General features: G+C 40.6%; 1 protein-coding gene across 13 annotated transcripts in view; it reads left to right on the top strand.

Annotated features, from left to right (window-relative positions):
- LOC102945887 (SLX4 interacting protein) overlaps positions 1–18,936 on the top strand; it is a 125,510-nt gene that overhangs the window by 1,489 nt on the left and 105,085 nt on the right. For 4 of the 13 annotated variants that reach the window (XM_037896144.2, XM_043544042.1, XM_043544041.1 and 1 more), the window contains exon 2: positions 12,520–12,569. In XM_037896144.2, coding sequence (XP_037752072.1) covers positions 12,543–12,569 — 27 coding nt within the window. In that variant the 5' untranslated portion in view covers positions 12,520–12,542. Of the gene's footprint in view, positions 1–12,519; positions 12,570–13,400; positions 13,440–17,382; positions 17,445–18,936 lie in introns of those variants that run through there. The other 9 variants (XM_043544040.1, XM_037896139.2, XM_037896140.2 and 6 more) reach the window with 6 other exon arrangements.

Here is an 18,936-nt window from a genome sequence, read left to right as displayed (position 1 = left end):
TTCTGAATTAGCTGGTTTCAGAGTAGCAGCCGTGTTAGTCTGTATCCGCAAAAAGAAGTCCGATGAAGTGAGCTGTAGCTCACGAAAGCTTATGCTCAAATAAATTTGTTAGTCTCTAAGGTGCCACAAGTCCTCCTTTTCTTGTTTCTAAATTAGCTGTTAGCACTCAAGAAAGAGACCTTTCAGTCATTGTGGATAGTTCTGTGGAAACATCCGCTCAATGTGCAGTGGGAAAAAGCTAACAATGTTAGGAACCATTAGGAAAGGGATAGATAATAAGACAGTAAATATCACAGTGCCACTTTATAAATCCATGGCTTGCCCTCAGATGGAGTACTGCGTTCAATTCTGGTTGTCCCATTTCAAAAAAGATATATTAAAATTGGAAAAGGTACCGAGAAGGGCAACAAAAATGATTAAGGGTATGGAACAGCTTCCAGGAATGAAGATTAAAAACATTAAGACTTTTCAGCTTGGAAAAGAGATGATGGGGAGGCAGGAGGGTTATAAAGGGCGGTAAAATCATGAATGGTGTGAAGAACGTGCATAAGGAAGTGTTGTTCCTTCACATAACACAAGAACCAGGGGTCAGCCAATGAAATTAATAGGCAGAAGGTTTAAAACAAACAAAAGGAAGTACTTCTTCTCACAGTGCACAGACAACCTGTGGAACTCATTGCCAGGGGATGTTGAGAAGACCAAAACTATTAACTGGGTTCAAAAAAGAATTAGATAAATTCATGGAGAATAGGTCCGTCAACGGCTATAAGCTAAGATATTCGGGGCTGCAACCCCATGGTCTGGGTGCCCCTATCTTCGGATTGCCAGAAGTTTGGACTGAACAACAGGGAGTGGATCACTAGATAATTGCCTATTCTATTCATTCCTTCATAAGCACCTGGTATTGGTGACTGTCTGAAGAGAGGATACTGGTGACCGAGTATGGCCATTCTTATGTTCTTATGCCTGTGCCCTTTGCATTCACCCCCTCCATCATCCCTTCCGCCTTTGCATTCACCTTCCCCCCCACAACTTCTCTACCCTCCTAGTGCTGTCTGCCCCCTTTTCATTCATTCCAAATCTCCATGCCCCCTTTGCATTCATCTCCCAAACCGCCCCACCCCCAGTGCTACCTGCCTGCCACCATTGCATTCACCCCAAACCAGTCCTCATTGCTGGTGCTGCCCATGCCCTTTGCATTCACTCCGCAAACCGCACCACTCCCAGTGCTGCCAGCCGCCCCTTTGCATTCACTCCAAAATTTGCCACCCCTCGTGCTGCCTGCCCACTTCGCATTTTCCCCAACTCTCACCACCCTCGCTGCTGCCTGCCCCATTGGCATTTACCCTCCAAACTGCTTTGTTCCCACTTTACACAGTTAACATTTAATAACACATCAAAATATAAGTTTAACTGACACCCACACTATAACGTGTTTACTCTAGGTTCTTTTTCAGACCAGTAATTCCCAGCAGTTGTAACTCTATTAGTAGTAGCTGTAATATGGATAAGACTTTAGCATTTTTATCACTGTGTTTAATCCTGGTCAGAGTGGATTGGAAGCTATGGTTCTGAAAAATCCAGAGCCTGGGTAGATGACAAGAAGGTGAGCCCTTCTAAAATGAGTCTACGCTAGTGTCCACAGGCAGAGCTGAACAGTCAACAGTGTGAAAAAAGTAACTTGCAAAAAAAGCAAACATCATTCTGGGATGTATTAGTTGGAGTGTTGTAAGCAAGACATGAGAAGTAATTCTTCCTCTCTACTCCACACTGATAAGGCCTCAGTTGGAGTATTGTGTCCAGTTCTGGGTGCCACATTTCAGGAAAGGTGTGGACAAATTGGATAAAGTCCAGAGAAAAGCAAGAAAAATGATTAAAGGTCTAGAAAACATGACCTATGAGGGAAGATTGAAAAAATTGGGTTTGTTTAGTCTGAAGAAGAGAAGATTGAGAGAGGACATAACAGTTTTCAAATACATAAAAGGTTGTTACAAGGAGGAGGGAGAAAAATTATTCTCCTTAACCTCTTAGAATAGGACAAGAAGCAATGGGCTTAAATTGCAGCAAGGGCGGTATAGGTGGGACATTAGGAAAGACTTCCTAACTGTCAGGGTAGTTAAGCACTGGAATAAATTCCCTAGGGAGGTTGTGGAATCTCCATCATTGGAGATTTGTAAGAGCAGGTTAGGCAAACAACTGTTAGGAATGGTCTAGATAATACTTAGTCATGCCATGGGTGCAGGGGACAGGACTAGATGACTTCTCGAGGTCACTTCCAGTCCTATGATTCTATGAATCTGGGAATAATTGGTTTACAAGGTCCTAGATTAGACAAGCTAGAAGCATCTGATATGACCTATCAGAGCTAAATACTTTATTGAATACAAACGTTTCCAGGAGTAGTAAACTTTTCCAAGGCACTGCTGGACCAGTGATTAAAAAAAGAGAATTTCAATGCCTGTATTACACTGAGGGCCTGATTCAAAGCCACTGAAGTCAATGGGAGCCTTCACTGATTTCATTGGGCTTCGATCAAGCTCTAGGCCAGTGGTTCTCAAACTAGGGCCGCTGCTTGTTCAGGAAAAGCCCCTGGTGGGCTGGGACGGTTTATTTAACTGCCACAACCGCAGGTTCGGCCGATTGAGGCTCCCACTGGCCGCAGTTCGCTGCTCCAGGCCAATGGGGGCTGCAGGAAGGGCGGCCAGCACATCCCTCGGCCCGTGCCACTTCCCGCAGCCCCTGTTGGCCTCGAGCAGCGAACTGTGGCCAGTGGGAGCCTCGATCGGCCGAACCTGCGGTTGTGGCAGTTAAATAAACCGGCCCGGCCCAGCCCACCAGGGGCTTTCCCTGAACAAGCGGCAGCCCTAGTTTGAGATACACTGCTCTAGGTCATCTGAGGCAGATAGGTGCCTACTGGGATTTTCAGAAGTGCCTAGGTCCCTAATTCCCTTGGGATGAAGATCTTTAGGCACCTAAATACCTTTGAGAATCTGGCCCCATGGTCCTCTTCCATACTACATCCTTGTAGTGTGACTACATAGATGACAAATCTAATTTCAAGTACTGTGTGGCTAATTTGCTCCTTATATATTTTTCTGTATTCTACATGTTGTTCATCTAACTTTGATTCTTCTTTTGGAACAGTGTTTGACAGCTTGTCTGCAACAGGTGGGTGGGCTACTGAGATTAACAATTGAGTTAATCTTGGTGGATTTTGCCCTAACTGTACCTCTCTCAGGCCATGTCTACACTACGAAAGTACTCTGATTTTACAGAAGTTGATTTTTGGGAACAAACCGTATACAGTTGAGTGCATGCGTCCACACTAAGCACATTAATTCGGCGGTGTGCGTCCACAGTACCATGGCAAGTGTCGACATTCTGAGCGGTGCACTGTGGGTAGCTATCCCACAGTTTCTGCAGTCCCCGCTGCCCATTGGAATTCTGGGCTGAGCTCCCAATGCCTAATGGGGCCAAAAATTTGTCATGGGTGGTTATGGGTAAATGTCCTCAGTCAACCCTCCCTCCCTCTGTGAAAGCAACATCAGACAATCATTTCACGCCCTTTTCCCTGGATTGCCCGAGCAGACACCATAGCACGGCAAGCATGGAGCCCATTCAGCTCACCGCAGCAGTTATGACCATTGTAAACACCTGGCGCATTATTGTGCAGTTTATGCAGAATCAGCACCTGAAAAACCAGGCGAGGAGGCGACGGCAGCGCGGTGATGAGGTTATGAACACAGATTTCTCTAAAACCGTGGTCCCCAGCAGTTTGGAGATTATGGTGTTACTGAGGCAGGCTCATGCCATGGAACGCCGATTCTTGGCCCGGGAAACAAGCACAGAGTGGTGGGACTGCATAGTGTTGCAGGTTTGGAATGATTCCCAGTGGCTCCGAAACTTTCGTATACGTAAGGGCACTTTCATGGAACTTTGTGACTTGCTTTCCCCTGCCCTGAAGCGCAAGAATAGCCTTTGGGACGGAGGAGGGAGGCTTGAAACATTTGCAGCTGCTGGAGTTAAAAAAGGGAGTGAAGTATTTAAAAAGATACATTTTACAGAACAATGGCTATAGTCTTTCACGGTGAACAACACTATTCACATTACATAGCACATGTGATTTTGGTACAAGGTCGCATTTTGCATCTTATATTGAGTGCCTGTGGCTTTGGTGTTAGAGATCACACACGCAGTGCCGGGCAACAGAATTCGTCTTGCAGGCGGCCATGGTAAGCCATAGTCTTTTGGCTTCTGCAACCGTCATAACAGCACCGCCTTCCTCTCCCATACCAAGCAAAGCACATTGAGTTGGCCATTTAGTGCTGTGGTTTTCCTGTTAACGTGCAGCAGCAGAAACCAAACTAACCCCTCCACCCCCCACATCCAATTCTCTGGGATGATTGCTTTACCCCTCACTCCACCGCTTGGCTGGTATCAGGGAAGATCCCTGCTAGCCAAACTTGAACAGCTCAGCGCCAATGCCTCCCCCCTCCCACCGTGTGGCTAACTGCGGGGAGGATTTCTTTTCAGCCACAGGCAAACAGCCCAGTAGGAATGGCCACCTCTGAATGTCCCCTTAATTAAATTCCCCTATTTCAACCAGGTTACCATGAACAATATCACTCTCCTGAGGATAACACAGAGAGATAAAGAACGGATGTTGCTTGAATGCCAGCAAACACCGGGACCATACTCTGCCAGGCTTTGTCATGCAATGATACCAGATTACTTGCTACTAGCATGGCATGGTAAAGTGTCCTACCATGGAGGACGGAATAAGGCTGCTTTCCCCAGAAACCTTCTGCAAAGGCTTTTAGAGTACCTCCAGGAGAGCTTCATGGAGATGTCCTGGAGGATTTCCACTCCATCCCCAGACACGTTAACAGACTTTTCCAGTAGCAGTACTGGCCACGAATGCATCCCAAGACCTCAGGGCTACTTAATCATTATAAAACGCTTGCTTTTATAACAAGTATTATATTTAAAAAGGTGCACTCACCAGGGTTCCCTTCTCCGGCTTTGTTGGGTTGGGAGGGTATTTCAGTCAGGGTGATAATAAGATCCTGGCTGTCGGGGAGAATGGTATGCTGTGTGCTCTCCTCAAGCTCGTCGTCCTCCTCCTCATCTTCCCTGTCCGCAAAATCCTCAGGCATGGCGGAGAGTACCCCATCATCGGAGTCCACAGACGGGTGAGGTTGTGGTCGTGGCCCCCCCTAGAATTGTATGCAGCTCAGCGTAGAATTGGCATGTCTGGGGCTCTGTCCCGAAGCGTCCGTTTGATTCTTTGGTTTTCTGATACCTTGTCTGAGCTCCTTAAGTTTCATGTGGCACTGTGTTGCGTCCCTGCTGTAGCCTCTGTCCCTCATGGCCTCGGAGATTTTTTTGAAATGTTTTGGCATTTCGTCTTTTGGAACGTAGTTCTGATAGCACGGATTCCTCTCCCCATGCAGCAATCAGATCCAGTACCTCCCGTTCGGTCCATGCTGGAGCTCTTTTTCAATTCTGGGACTGCTTGGTCACCTGTACTTATGAGCTCTGCATGATCACCTGTGCTGATGAGCTCGCCTGACCAAACAGGGAAATGAGATTCAAAAGTTCCCGGGGCTTTTCCTGTACACCTGGCCAGTGCATCTGAGTTCAGAGCGCTGTCCAGAGCGGTCACAATGGTGCACTGTGGGATAGCTCCTGGAGGCCAATACCTTCGAATTGCGTCCACATTAACCCTAATTCGAAACGGCGATGTCGATTTCAGTGCCTATCCCCTCATTGGGGAGGAGTACAGAAATCAGTTTTAAGAGCCCTTTATGTTGAAAAAATGGCTTTGTTGTGTGGACGGGTGCAGGGTTAATTTGATTTAACGCTGCTAAATCCGACATAAACTCGTAATGTAGACCAGGCCTCACTGAATTGCTACACCGTAACACTTTCTACTTAAATAATGGTATGTTGAGGCACACAGTTGAATCTGGAGTGCTCCATATTTCAGTATTCCACATAGCTGGGCATAAAGGTAATGTTAAAAGGTAGGAAAGGGACTTCCAGTTCCCAAGGCAAGCTCTTGATCTAGTGCCAAAAGCCCCTTCATATTTTGGCAGCGGTCCTTACAGGTGTTTCAAAGCAATCGTTTTCCCTTATACTAGTGGTCATTCCTGGGCTTGACAATCATACTTATTAAGAACATACTATTTTCCATCTCTTGCTGCTTTCTTCTTCCTTGTTTTCTAAGGAGAATAATTTTAATAACCGAATATTTGCTTCATGGCTTCATCTCTTATTGTTAATGTTAAATTCTCTATTTTATCCTATATAATACTGAGCACATCAAGGCTTACATAATAAATACAGTAGTTTCAAGGCCTTTCACCTTCCAGATTTTAATGCACCTTGCTCTCTCTTCTTACAAGCATTTTATTTAATCTGAAGAACACCACAGTAATGTCAAGTGCAGATATAAAATGTGTCAGGTGCTGTCAATTGATTTTGATGCCCAAGTCTTTCTATTTACAGTTTCTAAAGCTCTTATCCAGTTAACCTCCAGGTAAAGAGTTTTAGTGGTAAAGAACCTGTCTCACTGTATGTTTCAGATGGAATTTTTGCTAGAATTTGATAAATATTTCCAAAAAGCTTTTCAAATATCCACTTGAATGAAAACCTCATGTTTATTTCACTGGTATTCCTGTTCCCCTTTATTTACAAGTCTGATATTTACAATAATGTTTGCAAAAAGGAAAAGCATGGCAAATGTTTGAATTAATACATATTTGTATGCAAATACCAATGCATGTATGTACACATGAGTACTTGCACTGATTGTGTCCACTCTGTAGGTTTGGGAGTCAAACAGCCGAGTAACATAGACAATAGTATGTGAATTTAGTGACCAGACTCATGAAGCAAATATATTAATTGTAAATATATGAAGCAAAGTTGTAGTTTGTGCAAGTAATCCTTTTACACAGATTTGTAAAAAAGGAAGTGTGTGTGGATAATTAATGAACAAATAAGCTATCATTTGTTTTACAGTACAAAGGCCCCAAATGACACTGGGGCAACCTTGTGCTAAGCACTGTACATATACATAGTAAGAGGCAGTCCCTATTGTGAAGATCTTATAATCTAAAAAGGCAGACAAATGGCGGGAGGAGAAACAGAGGTCTGAAGTGACATGCCCATGGTCACACAGTAGGGCATTGGCATAATGGAATCCAGGTCTCCTGATTCCCTGTCTAAGGCCCTATTCGCTGGACCACATTAGCTTAAAATAGCCAAATTGTTTGCTGGAAATAGACCAGCTCTCCTTTTCACTCTGCATGTCATCATGTGTGAAGGAGGCTCTTCTGCTCCTGAAACTTTCTTTGCTTCTAACACTTCTGTTTCAGTTGAGTTGGAGGCCTAACTACGTCACCCTCAGTAGGTATAAAAAATTGATCCCTTTTCTTTTTTTTAAAATGTACTTCTATAAATAAAAGTGGGCTTTTTTTTGAGGGAGCGAGGGATTGGTTTTCTAATCACCTGAATAATATCTACAGACTTTTATTTATGAACATAGATGAGTTTATGGGTCTAGACACGTTAGGGTGACCAGACAGCCAGTGTAAAAAATCGGGATGTGGTGGGGGGTAATTGGAGCCTATACAAAACAAAGCCCTGAATATCAGGACTGTCCCTATAAAATCGTGACATCTGGTCACCCTAAGACAGGCTGGTGGCATGTCATGTACACTCTTTCCCGGAAGCACACTTTTCACTCCAAAGGGTACCAGTTGTACTAGATCCCACCCTTTTGTGTTTTATTTAGCCTGGGAACTCCCAAAGCTATGTGTCTTAAGTATTGCTGGCCCCTTTCCGCCTATAGTGGGTGGAACAATTCACCACTGCTGGGTAAGGTAGCTCAGCATCCTCTCATGTTTCAGTTGTTGATTCCTTTTTCGCCCTGACAGATGAGTGGCTGTTTCTGACTGCTCATGCAGCAGTTATATTTTTAATCTTTTAGCTGATTTATTTTTTTCTAAGTTCTCCTTCGGAGTCATTTATGTTAGTTCTGTCTTCAAACTCTCTTCTGTCTGTCTGAGCAGGAAGAGAGTGGGATTTTGTACAAATTAGGGCATCTTTGAACCTCAATTCACGTGATTGTAAATTAATTTGCTGGATGTCTTATGAATTTTCTCGCATTTCTTTTTCAATCTACTGATGTATTTTGCATGCTATGAGGGAATTTGTCTCTGTGGTAATGTTCTGTGTGAAACGCTGTGAGACTAATGCGGCTTTCTGACACCAGAATATTTTTGGATGATAGAAGGCACACCTCCAATCTTTTTGTAGCAGGGCCTGATAGATGCAGCCTCTATGCACCTGACCTCTCATGCAAGCATCACCACCAAGATGCAGCCTGGGGGAGTCAGATAAGAGGCTGCCTCTCTCTGATTCTTGGGATGTCTGTAATGCAATGAGCGTTTGATGGAAAGATGCTCTGCCATATTTTGTAGTAGTTCACACCTCTTCCTAGGCAGCTGTACATTAGGGAGTAATATTGAAGCATCAGCTCTCCAAACACAGAGCTGCTCCTCCAGTTCACCCAGCTGCAGCACCATGGGTGGTCTTTTAAGCCTCAGTGCTTTTGAGCGTAGAGGTGCTTAGAAGCGCCATATTTGCTGAGCAGCATTGAACACACCTCTTGGCATGCCTATGTTCCCAGCCTTATACTTTGTGTGTCCAGGGGTACTGGTCACCCAAAGTAATCCACAGGTTTGCTAAGTAATCCACATAGCTAAGAGGACTCTTGATGGTGCCTTTCAGAGTAGCAGAAGTGACCCTATAAGCCCATGTTCCCCTATGCTGCATGGGGATTTTAATGATTAAGCAATCTTTAGTCATGATTCAAGCTGTTTGGATAACCCCTGCTGTGACAATCTATCTTGTGACGTTGAACTCTTACCTATTGTTCCCCCCCTACTGTCGTTCCTATTTTATTTTTTAATTGGTGGATCATTAAACAAGCTCTTGCTGATGACCCTTTATTAGAGAATGTTTACATGTCTCAGACTCAGACTCACAAGAGCCTTATGGTGAAAAACAAAGATCTAAAATAATATAATATATGCCCAGGGCTATATTGGCCATGGTTTGTGGGATGCTGAAAGTATCCTGGCCTTTCTGTTACTTGGCCTGTATTTTTTGCTGGTCTGAAGAGCTTTTTAAAGTACGGTGTCCCGTGAGTCCCAGAGATATACACTAACAGTATGCACTATTTGAAAGCTGGGTTTCTGACTTGTTTCTCATGTCAGTGCCTTTTTCCTTCACCTTCAATTCTGACCTAGATTAGCAGCTGCTGTTTCAAGAACTGTTAGTCAGAACCACATTTTATACCATTTAAATAGTTGTCAGTAAAGGCTCAGTGGTTTCTAAATCTGGCTCTGGATACCACCAAAGAGACAGCTAGATTCTATTACCCTTACTTACGCCGAGTAGCACTTTACTTCATGATTGGCTCCATTGAAATGTAGGGGGGTACTCAGTGGGAGTAACATGCTACTCGCTGGAAGGGTAGCAGAACCTCCTCCCCAGTTCGTGGTGTGGGAAATCTGCTGAACCCCACCAATGATTTGGATAGGATAAACTCTGCCAGAAAAACAGAAATCTTATGAGAGTGGCGATTTCATGTGAGGATGAGTGTCTACCCACATTATGGAGAAAGCATGACCGCTGTGGCCCTTTCTTGTAACACAGCATCATGACCTGCATCTTGCTTTTCTGTCTGTGAGTAGATTTTTATTAAAGAATTTTGTCTGCTAGCTCGCTAGTGAAACACTCAGCTATATACAGATAGAATACAGTACAAGAGCCCCATCACTCTAATAGTCCATTCTTCCACTTCTAAGTATAATGCAAGTGTTGGTTTTGTTGGTAGTTACATTTAATTTTCAACAGTTACTTTTAAAGGGGCTCTCAATTTAAATTATCCTTACCTAAGTAAAACAAACAATATTGAAAACCTAATCTACTTTTCACTATTTACGATCCTTTGTTTACTGTTTGAATTTCTTTCAGCTTGAACAATGAAATTCATTTATGGGCCTAATTCTGTTTTCATTGTGCAAGAAAATCACTGACGTGTCAATAAGAAATTTCCTTGGGCAAGAATATTGAATTGTTGACCCAGTCACTTTCACTTTTGAATATTGTCATTTGCAATTGCAGATTCAGAGCTGCAATGTTTGGGGTGCAAATACTGCGTGGGAATGGTTATTTCAAATGGTTGCTATTGGAATTTAGCATCATAATTTAAGTCTTTTTTTCGGCCTTCAGAGTTGTAAAAGCGTGTGATTTTTGTTCTTGTTACAAAATTTAATTTGAGGGCAAAATTTGAGTTGGCGTGTCCTTTTAAATCAGAACATTTTAGTATTTTTGACTTCTCAGTATTACCTTTTGGAGCTAATTTTGTAAATTTCAGGATCTGAGACTTACTATGGGCACAGTCAAGGCAAAAGTTACTTTTGTGACCATTGGAACAAGTATAATCAAACCTTCCAGGCCCTGCAACTGCACAGGATCTGAATGAAAAGTTAGGTATTCTGTTATGTCATTGTTGAGGGGCAAAATTTTAGCTATGATACAAACATCTTCAAGTGTGAACGGCTTCTGAGAGTGAGCAGTCTCCCATTTTATTTTCAGAGGTCTGAGTCTCCCGGCATACCTTTACCCAGGACACTAGCTAAAGAGACTGTAAAATCTGTTTGACCTGCTGTCAGACCATAGTGCCAAAGAGTTCAAATAAGATAAAGGGAAAATGTGTTCAGCTTCTAACACGGGGGTGAATTCTTCCTAAACTGATAAATAGAGAGACAAGGTGGGTAAGGTAATATCTTCTGTTGAACCAGTTTCTGTTGGTGAGAGAGACAAATTTTCCAGCTTATACAGAGTTCTTCAGGTCTGCAAACCGACTCGGAGTATCACAGTGAAATACACCTTGTCTCTCTAATATCCTGTGACTGACACAGCTACAACAACACTGCAAACACCAATAAACTGATGAATGTCTCTCAGCTAGTATATAATTGGATAGAGGTCATAATCCAAATTCATACGGATCTGTGAGCCGGGCCAGAGTCCATGCAGCTGGACAGAACCTCAGCAGGGCTCCCAAATTAAGCAGCAGAACCCATTTTAGGGTTTCAGGTTTATTTACAATTTTTCCTGTAGACCAATCAAAATAATGCTCGTCGGCAATATCTTTGGCCACATTCCCTAAATCCATTTTAATAGTCTAAAATCTAAACAAAACAATATAGACAAGGCAGCTTTTTTGTCAGTTAGAGCTTCCAGTCCTGGCTTTTGGTCAGCAAACACTTGTCAGTTCTTTCCTGAAAAGAACTCTACCCCATTTTAAATTTCTGATCCTAACTAACCTCCTATGCACCTGATTGACTCAAGTGCAGGTACAACACTAGGATTTATTTCCCAGAATCCCATATCATGGTGTAGTTCTGAAGGGACCCAGTTAGGACATCACTACAAGAGACTCCCCGCACATGGAGCACAATAGGAGATATACAAGCTGTCATAGGGTCCCTCTGACTGGCAGGAATGGAGTTGTCATCCAGGTAGAGGAGAAAGGGACTTACTGGGCCACAGACTCCTTTTTAATGAAAGGTTGTGAGGGGAGAGAGGAAAAAGATATCCAAAACCATCATCTGACCATGATACAGGGTTGAGGAGACAACTCATTAGAACAGGTGATATCCTCTCTCCTCTTCAGTTTATATTTCTCTTTTTGAAGAAAACTAGTTTGCTGTGCAAAGGAATTTCTCCTGTAGGATGTGTCCTTGGATAGGGCTATGTTTCTGGGATTTTCACTAGAGCACTCAGGAAGTGAGAATTGTGAATCACTGAAGGTCTCCTAAACTGCTTCACCAGGGTTTTCTGTAGAGAGAAAGGCCGACATTTCGATTTTCATAGAACAGGTGGTGGTGATGGATGTAATTTTTAGGGTGCGAGTACTAAAGGAATAAGAATTGCTGGTAGAGAAAAGAAGCTGGTAGGGCAGGCCTAAGGAAAAAGAAAAGGATGGCGGGGAGGTTGGGTGGGTCTGGGGACGGTCTAGTGGTGGCACTTGCCCAGGATTTGGGAGGCCTGGCTTCCATGTCCTGTTCCACAAGAATTTCCTGTGTGACTATAGACTGGTCTATCTATGCCTCTTTCCCATTTGTAAAATCAGGATGGATAGTATTGCCCTACCTCACAGAGGTGTTGTGATGATAAATACATTAAACATAGTGAGATATTATGGTAGCGGAGGCCATAAAAGTACCAAAGGTAGGTAGCTAGATTGATATTCTTAAAGTGGAGTAAGAGTTTTTCCTTTGATTTCAATGGGAGGAGAGTCTACAATACGTAAAGCAACATGAGCGTGGAATAAACCCATAGTGGACCTAAAATTATTTGCCACTTGGTATAAAGATCTGGTATTCTTTTTTTCTAGTGCAGATCTTTATTTGTAACTTCTTTTTGATATTTTAGGGGCTCTGTTTGAACTGATAATCATGGCATCCAGCAAGTTTGTTATTAAGGTAAGCAGAGCTTCAAATCTTTCATAATAACCAATATTACCACGGTAATCTTTAATATATGGCTACTCTATATATATCTATATTTAAGTTAATGATAAAGTATCAGGCCAGCATAGCACATTTTGTCCCTTGGTATTCGCACTTACAAAATGGAGACTATATTCATGACAATAAAAATGCAATTGGTATACCATGTACACCACCGGACCTTGTCAGAGTACCTCTGTTGGAGGTTTTGTCCTTTCAAATGAAATTTAAAAAACTATGCTTGTGTAATTTAAAGCTACTCACCTTATAGTTCATAGTTAGTGAGTCAGAAAACTGCATGAATTGCCAGTGTAATAGTCTTAACTATCTGGATTAAAAATAGGAATCACTTCTCTCTGACTAATATTTAAAATTAACCAAGTAACTCCCTCATCAGATCATCTAAGACTTTTGTTTTTTTTTTTTTGCAGGTAATCATATTGTTAAACTTTTTTTGTGGTCAGTCACTGCTTCTTGTTTTTTTTTTCACAATTCCTATTTTTTTCCTCTTCTTCTATAGCTCTTTCCAGGTGTTAATTGTTTTTATTACCACACTGTAAAATATTAACTGTAAAATAAATCACAAGAGCATATATGTATGCTTTTGTTATTTATATATATATATAGTTTGTTTATATATGATTTCATTATATAATATCTAAATATTTAAAGATTAGCGCTGTCTTTATTGAGGTATCATGTAAACTAGCATTGTATAGTTCTGCCCACCTGTAAACTATTTCAACTCAAAGCAATGGGTATGTAAAAAAATCACTCGATCTTATTATCTGCTTCTACTTCCAGACCTTCTTCTCCGTTTTCGTAAATGAAGAAATGCAAACGGTAATTTAGACCTTGCCTATAATTCCATGTGATTAGAACAGCGTGTTGATCTTGGCTGGGGTCTTCTCCAAGATTTTTCTTCATAGGAGAACTTATGTTTGTCCTTTGTGGATAGGTAGCTTTACTTTTTGGAGGGTTGTTAGAAAATATTCATGATCATCCAGATATGGCAGTCATCTAAGCTGCTGTATCCTGGTTTCATGGCAAGCTAACCTATTTAACAAAGAGACCAGCTGGTTAGTCCTCCCTGGTATGTAGTCAAGGCTGTACCACAAGGGAAAGAGAATCATAAGTCATGCAATGAGCTTTTTAGCATTTTCCTCCTCATATCATCTCTAACTTGACTGTACATACAGTCCCATGTCTTCGTCAAGGACAACTATATATGCCAGAAATTTGCATCTTCTTCTCCATCATTACAAGGGAAGATAGGATTAATGTTTCACATTTATAGCACTCTGTGGCTGATATCCTGAGTATACATCACTGGTATTCTACTGGTAGAAAAGTAGCAACAGGAGCCCTACGGGAATCCTGTTATTTGATCGGCTGAGTCCTGGTGTCATCAACACTAGTGCCATTGCCAAGGTGATCGGCTGGGTTGAGTTGGAGTGTTTGTGCTGGATAGAGTCTTGAGATCTTTGGTCTCTAATCAGCAATGTGGTGTGGATTGCCTATCTAGCACAGACACTGCAACTCTATCCAACCATTTACTTTGGCAATCACACTATTGTCAATGACATCATGAGAGCTCAGCTGAGCAAACTGGTGGTTTCTCATACAGGTGTTTCATATTGCTATGGTATGAGTCAGGTACCAGTCACATCAGCCACAGCGTGCTATAGGTTTGGGACACTTACTTCTATTTCTCTTTGTAATGTTGGAGGAGCAAAGGCAAATTTCTGGTGTATACAGAATGCTGAATAGGAATATAAATTAGTTTCATATTTTTTGTGTCCATGAAGTTTTTCCAGGTTGACAGCTGTAGAAGCAATTTCCTATTAATTGAAACCTGAAAGATCACTTTGTCAGGCTTATTTATTTACTGGGCGTGGATTTCCATCTGTGGGTTTTTGCTTACCAAAAGATATGTTCTCCAGTGAATATAAATATGATTGCTCCCTCTCTCCTTTATATTCCACTTTCTGGAGAAGGTTTTTCTTCAAAAGGCTCCCCATTAAGGACCAGAAATTGCTTCTGCTCCATTACACGGAGAGGCAATATAAGATAGCATGTTCTTACTCTGTTGAGGCTTGTAATACAATTTAAAGTAATAAATAATAGAAATATTGTGCCACTATTGCAATAAATATTGCATACAATTGAAATACACATATTTTGGCTTGTCTTCCCGTGAGTAGTATGTAGAAACGGGAGGGAAACACCTCAACATTATAAATACTGTGGTGGTCAGAATCTGGAATATACAGCTTATTATCCCATCTTTCATTTTTGTCTTAATAGTTTCAAATGTGTTTTAAAAAGAGAAAACACCTACAATATATTTAATAGCTTTACTTTACATGAAGATACATGTATTCTACCAGAGGGCTCTCATAGGATCTTTTAACATCTTTCTGCTGTGTAATGGTAGATTATTTTCAGCAGAGGGAGTAGTTGGTCCACATTTGAAAGAAGAGCATAAGTCTTTTTGTGGGAGATTCTTAAAAGTAAATGAAATGAAGTTAATTGATGCAGTAAAATCGCTTTTATACGTTTATTACAAAAACTACAGTTAAGTCCTAAATGCACATATTTCAGTTGCCAATTGGCTGGAAACCATAGTATATTGTGATATGCGACAGCTAACATTTAATGAATAGTAATTTGAGCAAATATTTTCAGTTTTAAGCAATACTGATACCTCCTTGCTTCATGGTGTGCTATATGGTAGAATCAAAAAAACTAAAAAATGAGGCATAATGAACTTAATTAGGATAAAGTCTGTGTGTGTCTATGCTGCTAAAATATTTTAGTGCTATTATAAGTAAGCAAATCTTAACCTTAATTGGGCAGGCTTAAAGCAAAATCATGAACTGTATATAGATTTGAGAAAAAATACCACTGGGCTTTTGTTTAAAGTTGATGAAAGGTTAAAAAGGAGAATTCTCCTGAAATTATGTAATTTGCATCTACCCATGCCAAACTACTCAACTAAATATAGTAAGCCATGTAGCCATAATATAAATCAACCTCATATACTATTTATAATATGTTGATCTGTCATGCCTTTCAAAAAGAGTACATCTGAGTTGGTAACTCTTAAGCTTTAGTGAAAATATGCTAAAATAATAAATCTCTTCTCTGAGATGGTTTCTTTCACTTTGGACTTCCTTGCATTTACAAGTTAAGGGCTCTGTTCTAACTCAGATTTGTAGACCTTTACTGCCACATATCTGAGATTAGAATAATTGCTGTTAAAATGTTCCACTGGTCAGCCAGGACATTTTGGGCTAGATTTTCAGAAGTGGTCAGCTCCCCACATTTCTCATTGTTGTCACTGAGAGCTGTTGAGGGCTAAGGTCTATAGGTTGCAAACTCCTTGAGGCAGGGAACGTCTTACCTCTGTTTTGTATGGGACCAAACACGCAGCCATTGCTTAATAAATAAATGCAGAGAGAACCCTTGGTATCTTTTAGTTTAAATGTAACCATCAAACATTGTTAAAAGTTTTCCTGTTGAACATTTTTACACTTCTTAAAGCATTCCATTAAGGGAAATATACTAAAAAGTTTTAATCTTTTTATCAGGGTGAAAAAGGACTGAATAGATATATTGAGAGAAATGTTTTTTTTTGTCAGACTGTATACTAGTATTGACCTATGCCATAATAATAATAATAGCATGTGATTTTAGAACAAAATTCTGCCCCCAGATATGTGCGAGTTGCCATTGAGATCTGGTTGGGCCTGAGAATACAGAATTGGACGCTTTATTTTGGTGTGGATTCATTGTGGTTTCATTTGTAATATTGGGGCAGGGTAACTTACTTTTAGAAAACCATTAATAAAATTAATATTTCATTTTTGTGTGTCTCCCCTCATTTCTTTGCTCTCTGATTGCTTAGCTGCCATAGACCTTTTCCAGGGTATTGACAATCACTTGTGTATTGAGTGATGATCCTGTGGCTGACTCTTAAAGCTGATTGTCTTGCTTACTTGGATAGCTACTGAGGTTAATGATTTTGTAAGTTTCACTGGCCTGAGGTAGCCGATCAGTACTATCCTTGTAGCGGAAAACAAGGCTTGACCTATCTTTTCCAGTAAATAGTTCGGTTTAAAATATAAAGTATAGTTAGATTTTTAATCTGTTGTTGATAGGATAGTGGCTAGGTCTTTGTTTTAGGACCATGGGGAATGGGCTGTGCATTTTACTACTCTACTGAGTAGTTAAATCCATATGTATATGAATGTACTGTTTGTAAGGTGTAGGGAGAGCAAGGGTAAAAAATACTTTATGTAAAAGATTGCTATTTTCCAAGATACTGCTTTTATAGAGTAAACAAAAGAGATTTTCATAAAAATCTGTCATGACAAATCAACGGTTTTGTATCAGGTTCTTGCAGCTGAATGTTTTTCCTACATTATATATTGTGCATATCTTTTGACATATCACTTAGCTTGGAAAACCAGCTCTCTAGAGGGATGGCTTACCTTAAATAATTATAGTGAATGTATTTTTCTGCTTCTTCTTAGTATGACTATAAAGGCTATTTTATATGTGAAATCAAATAGGTTATATTAGTAGGGATACTCTGGCAAAACATTTTCAAAAGAATTAAACTATTTTTTAATATTAAAAAACAGTGTGTAAGAATTCAATTTAATCTTAAAAGTAAGATGCCAGAGTTCTGTGAATTGTTTTTAGAGGCTGCTGAATGAATTTTCCTTATATAGAAGGAGGCCCGATAATTTAGTATGTTTTTTGACCCTCTTACTTTAAGGGCTATACTACCCACTCAAAATGCTGGGTTCCCAGGGATGGAATTCTTTTCATAAGGGCCATGTAAGTACCTAAAGTAAATAGTATTTGAACTATGTCTATTTCAACTGCATTATACAAAACAAGTACAATGTACAGCTTTGGGTGGTGGTGGTCTAATAATAATAATAATGCTAATTAGTATCACAGCAATACTGCCATCAGGATTGAAGCACCATTTTGCTTGACACTATGTAAACATAGTAAAATGTGTTTTTTTCCTTCATCTGTCACCTGGTTTTTTAGATTTTAAACAGCGTGAAGGGTTGGAGAAATGGAAACAACATAAAAACAAAGTTATCAAGGGTGATGGGCACATTTATTAATTGCTTTTATTGTTTTTTTTTCTTACTGTGCAATTTCTCTTTCATATTTATGGGGGCAGGAGTGGCAGGATATAGAATGGCAAAAGAGGTGAGTAAATAAGGGAACGGGAAAAAGAAAAGAAGAACAACATTAATCAGGAAAGGAGTGAGTGGATAGCCTGATCCCAACCCCTCTGAAATCTCTGGGAAGATCTCCTCAGACTTGAAAAAGCTATGGATCAGGCCTGGGGAAAGGAGGGAGGAATGATGGAGAGCAATGAGATTAAGGGTGATAACAGAGGAACCTTGCGGGAAAAGGGTAGGAAGAAGCTGGGGTACATGCCAATAATATGAGAGAACTTTCCTGGCAGTCACTTCATGTGGTACAGAGTAAAGGGCTGGTGGTACAACTCGTTTAGCCTTCTGTTTTCAGTAATTTAAATAATTAAATTTACTTTTATACTTAGAAAGTGAGGTTTCTGAATTCTGTTTTCCTCTCCCATCATGTGCTATGTAAATTGATTCTGGTGGGTGAAGATTCAGTATTATCCCTGTTGTCTGAGTGTTCAGTGTGTTGGGACATCATGATAGAAGGAGAGTGAAATGAGGAAGAGATGTGACAAAAGAGTGTATGCAGGATAAACTAAAAGACAAAATTCAGTAGTCCACAATTTCCTTAAAATTGTTCTATTCTTTTAAGCTGTGCGGACAAAAAATAGGTTATTCAATTTCAGTTCTCCAATAAAAAGTGAGTGTCTCATGCATACTACAATATTTACCAGTCAGCTGTGACTCTGCAAATATTCTTTTTGACTGAGCATGCTAACGTTTCCTTAAATAACAGTAGAGCAGAGAAAGTCACATTGTGTATTTTCTGCATTCATTGTAATCCATGATGTTTGATGATTCTTGACTATTGTGAAAACCCTTCTAACCTGCTGATAAAATGATGACTAATGGTCAGCTGATGAAAATAGATGCATTGCCATGGCTTCAGAAAGTTTAGTGTCCATATAAATGTTTCATTTTCCACAGTTGCTCTTACTCTGTCCGGGATGACGGTGCACTTATTCTTTAACAGTTGACAGCTGCTCAATCAAGCCACAACAGTGTGACTGGCAAAAACTATAACTTCCAGTTAAAGTTTTAAAAGTAGTTTAAGGAACTAAAAATCTGAAACTTGAAGAAATCACATTTGGAGCCTTTTCAGA

The sequence above is a fragment of the Chelonia mydas genome, chromosome 3 (assembly GCF_015237465.2).
Source record: "Chelonia mydas isolate rCheMyd1 chromosome 3, rCheMyd1.pri.v2, whole genome shotgun sequence".
NCBI classification, from domain to species: domain Eukaryota; kingdom Metazoa; phylum Chordata; order Testudines; family Cheloniidae; genus Chelonia; species Chelonia mydas.
The sequence above is the reverse complement of the archived record's forward strand: the minus strand, read 5'-3'. Positions and strand labels throughout refer to the sequence as shown.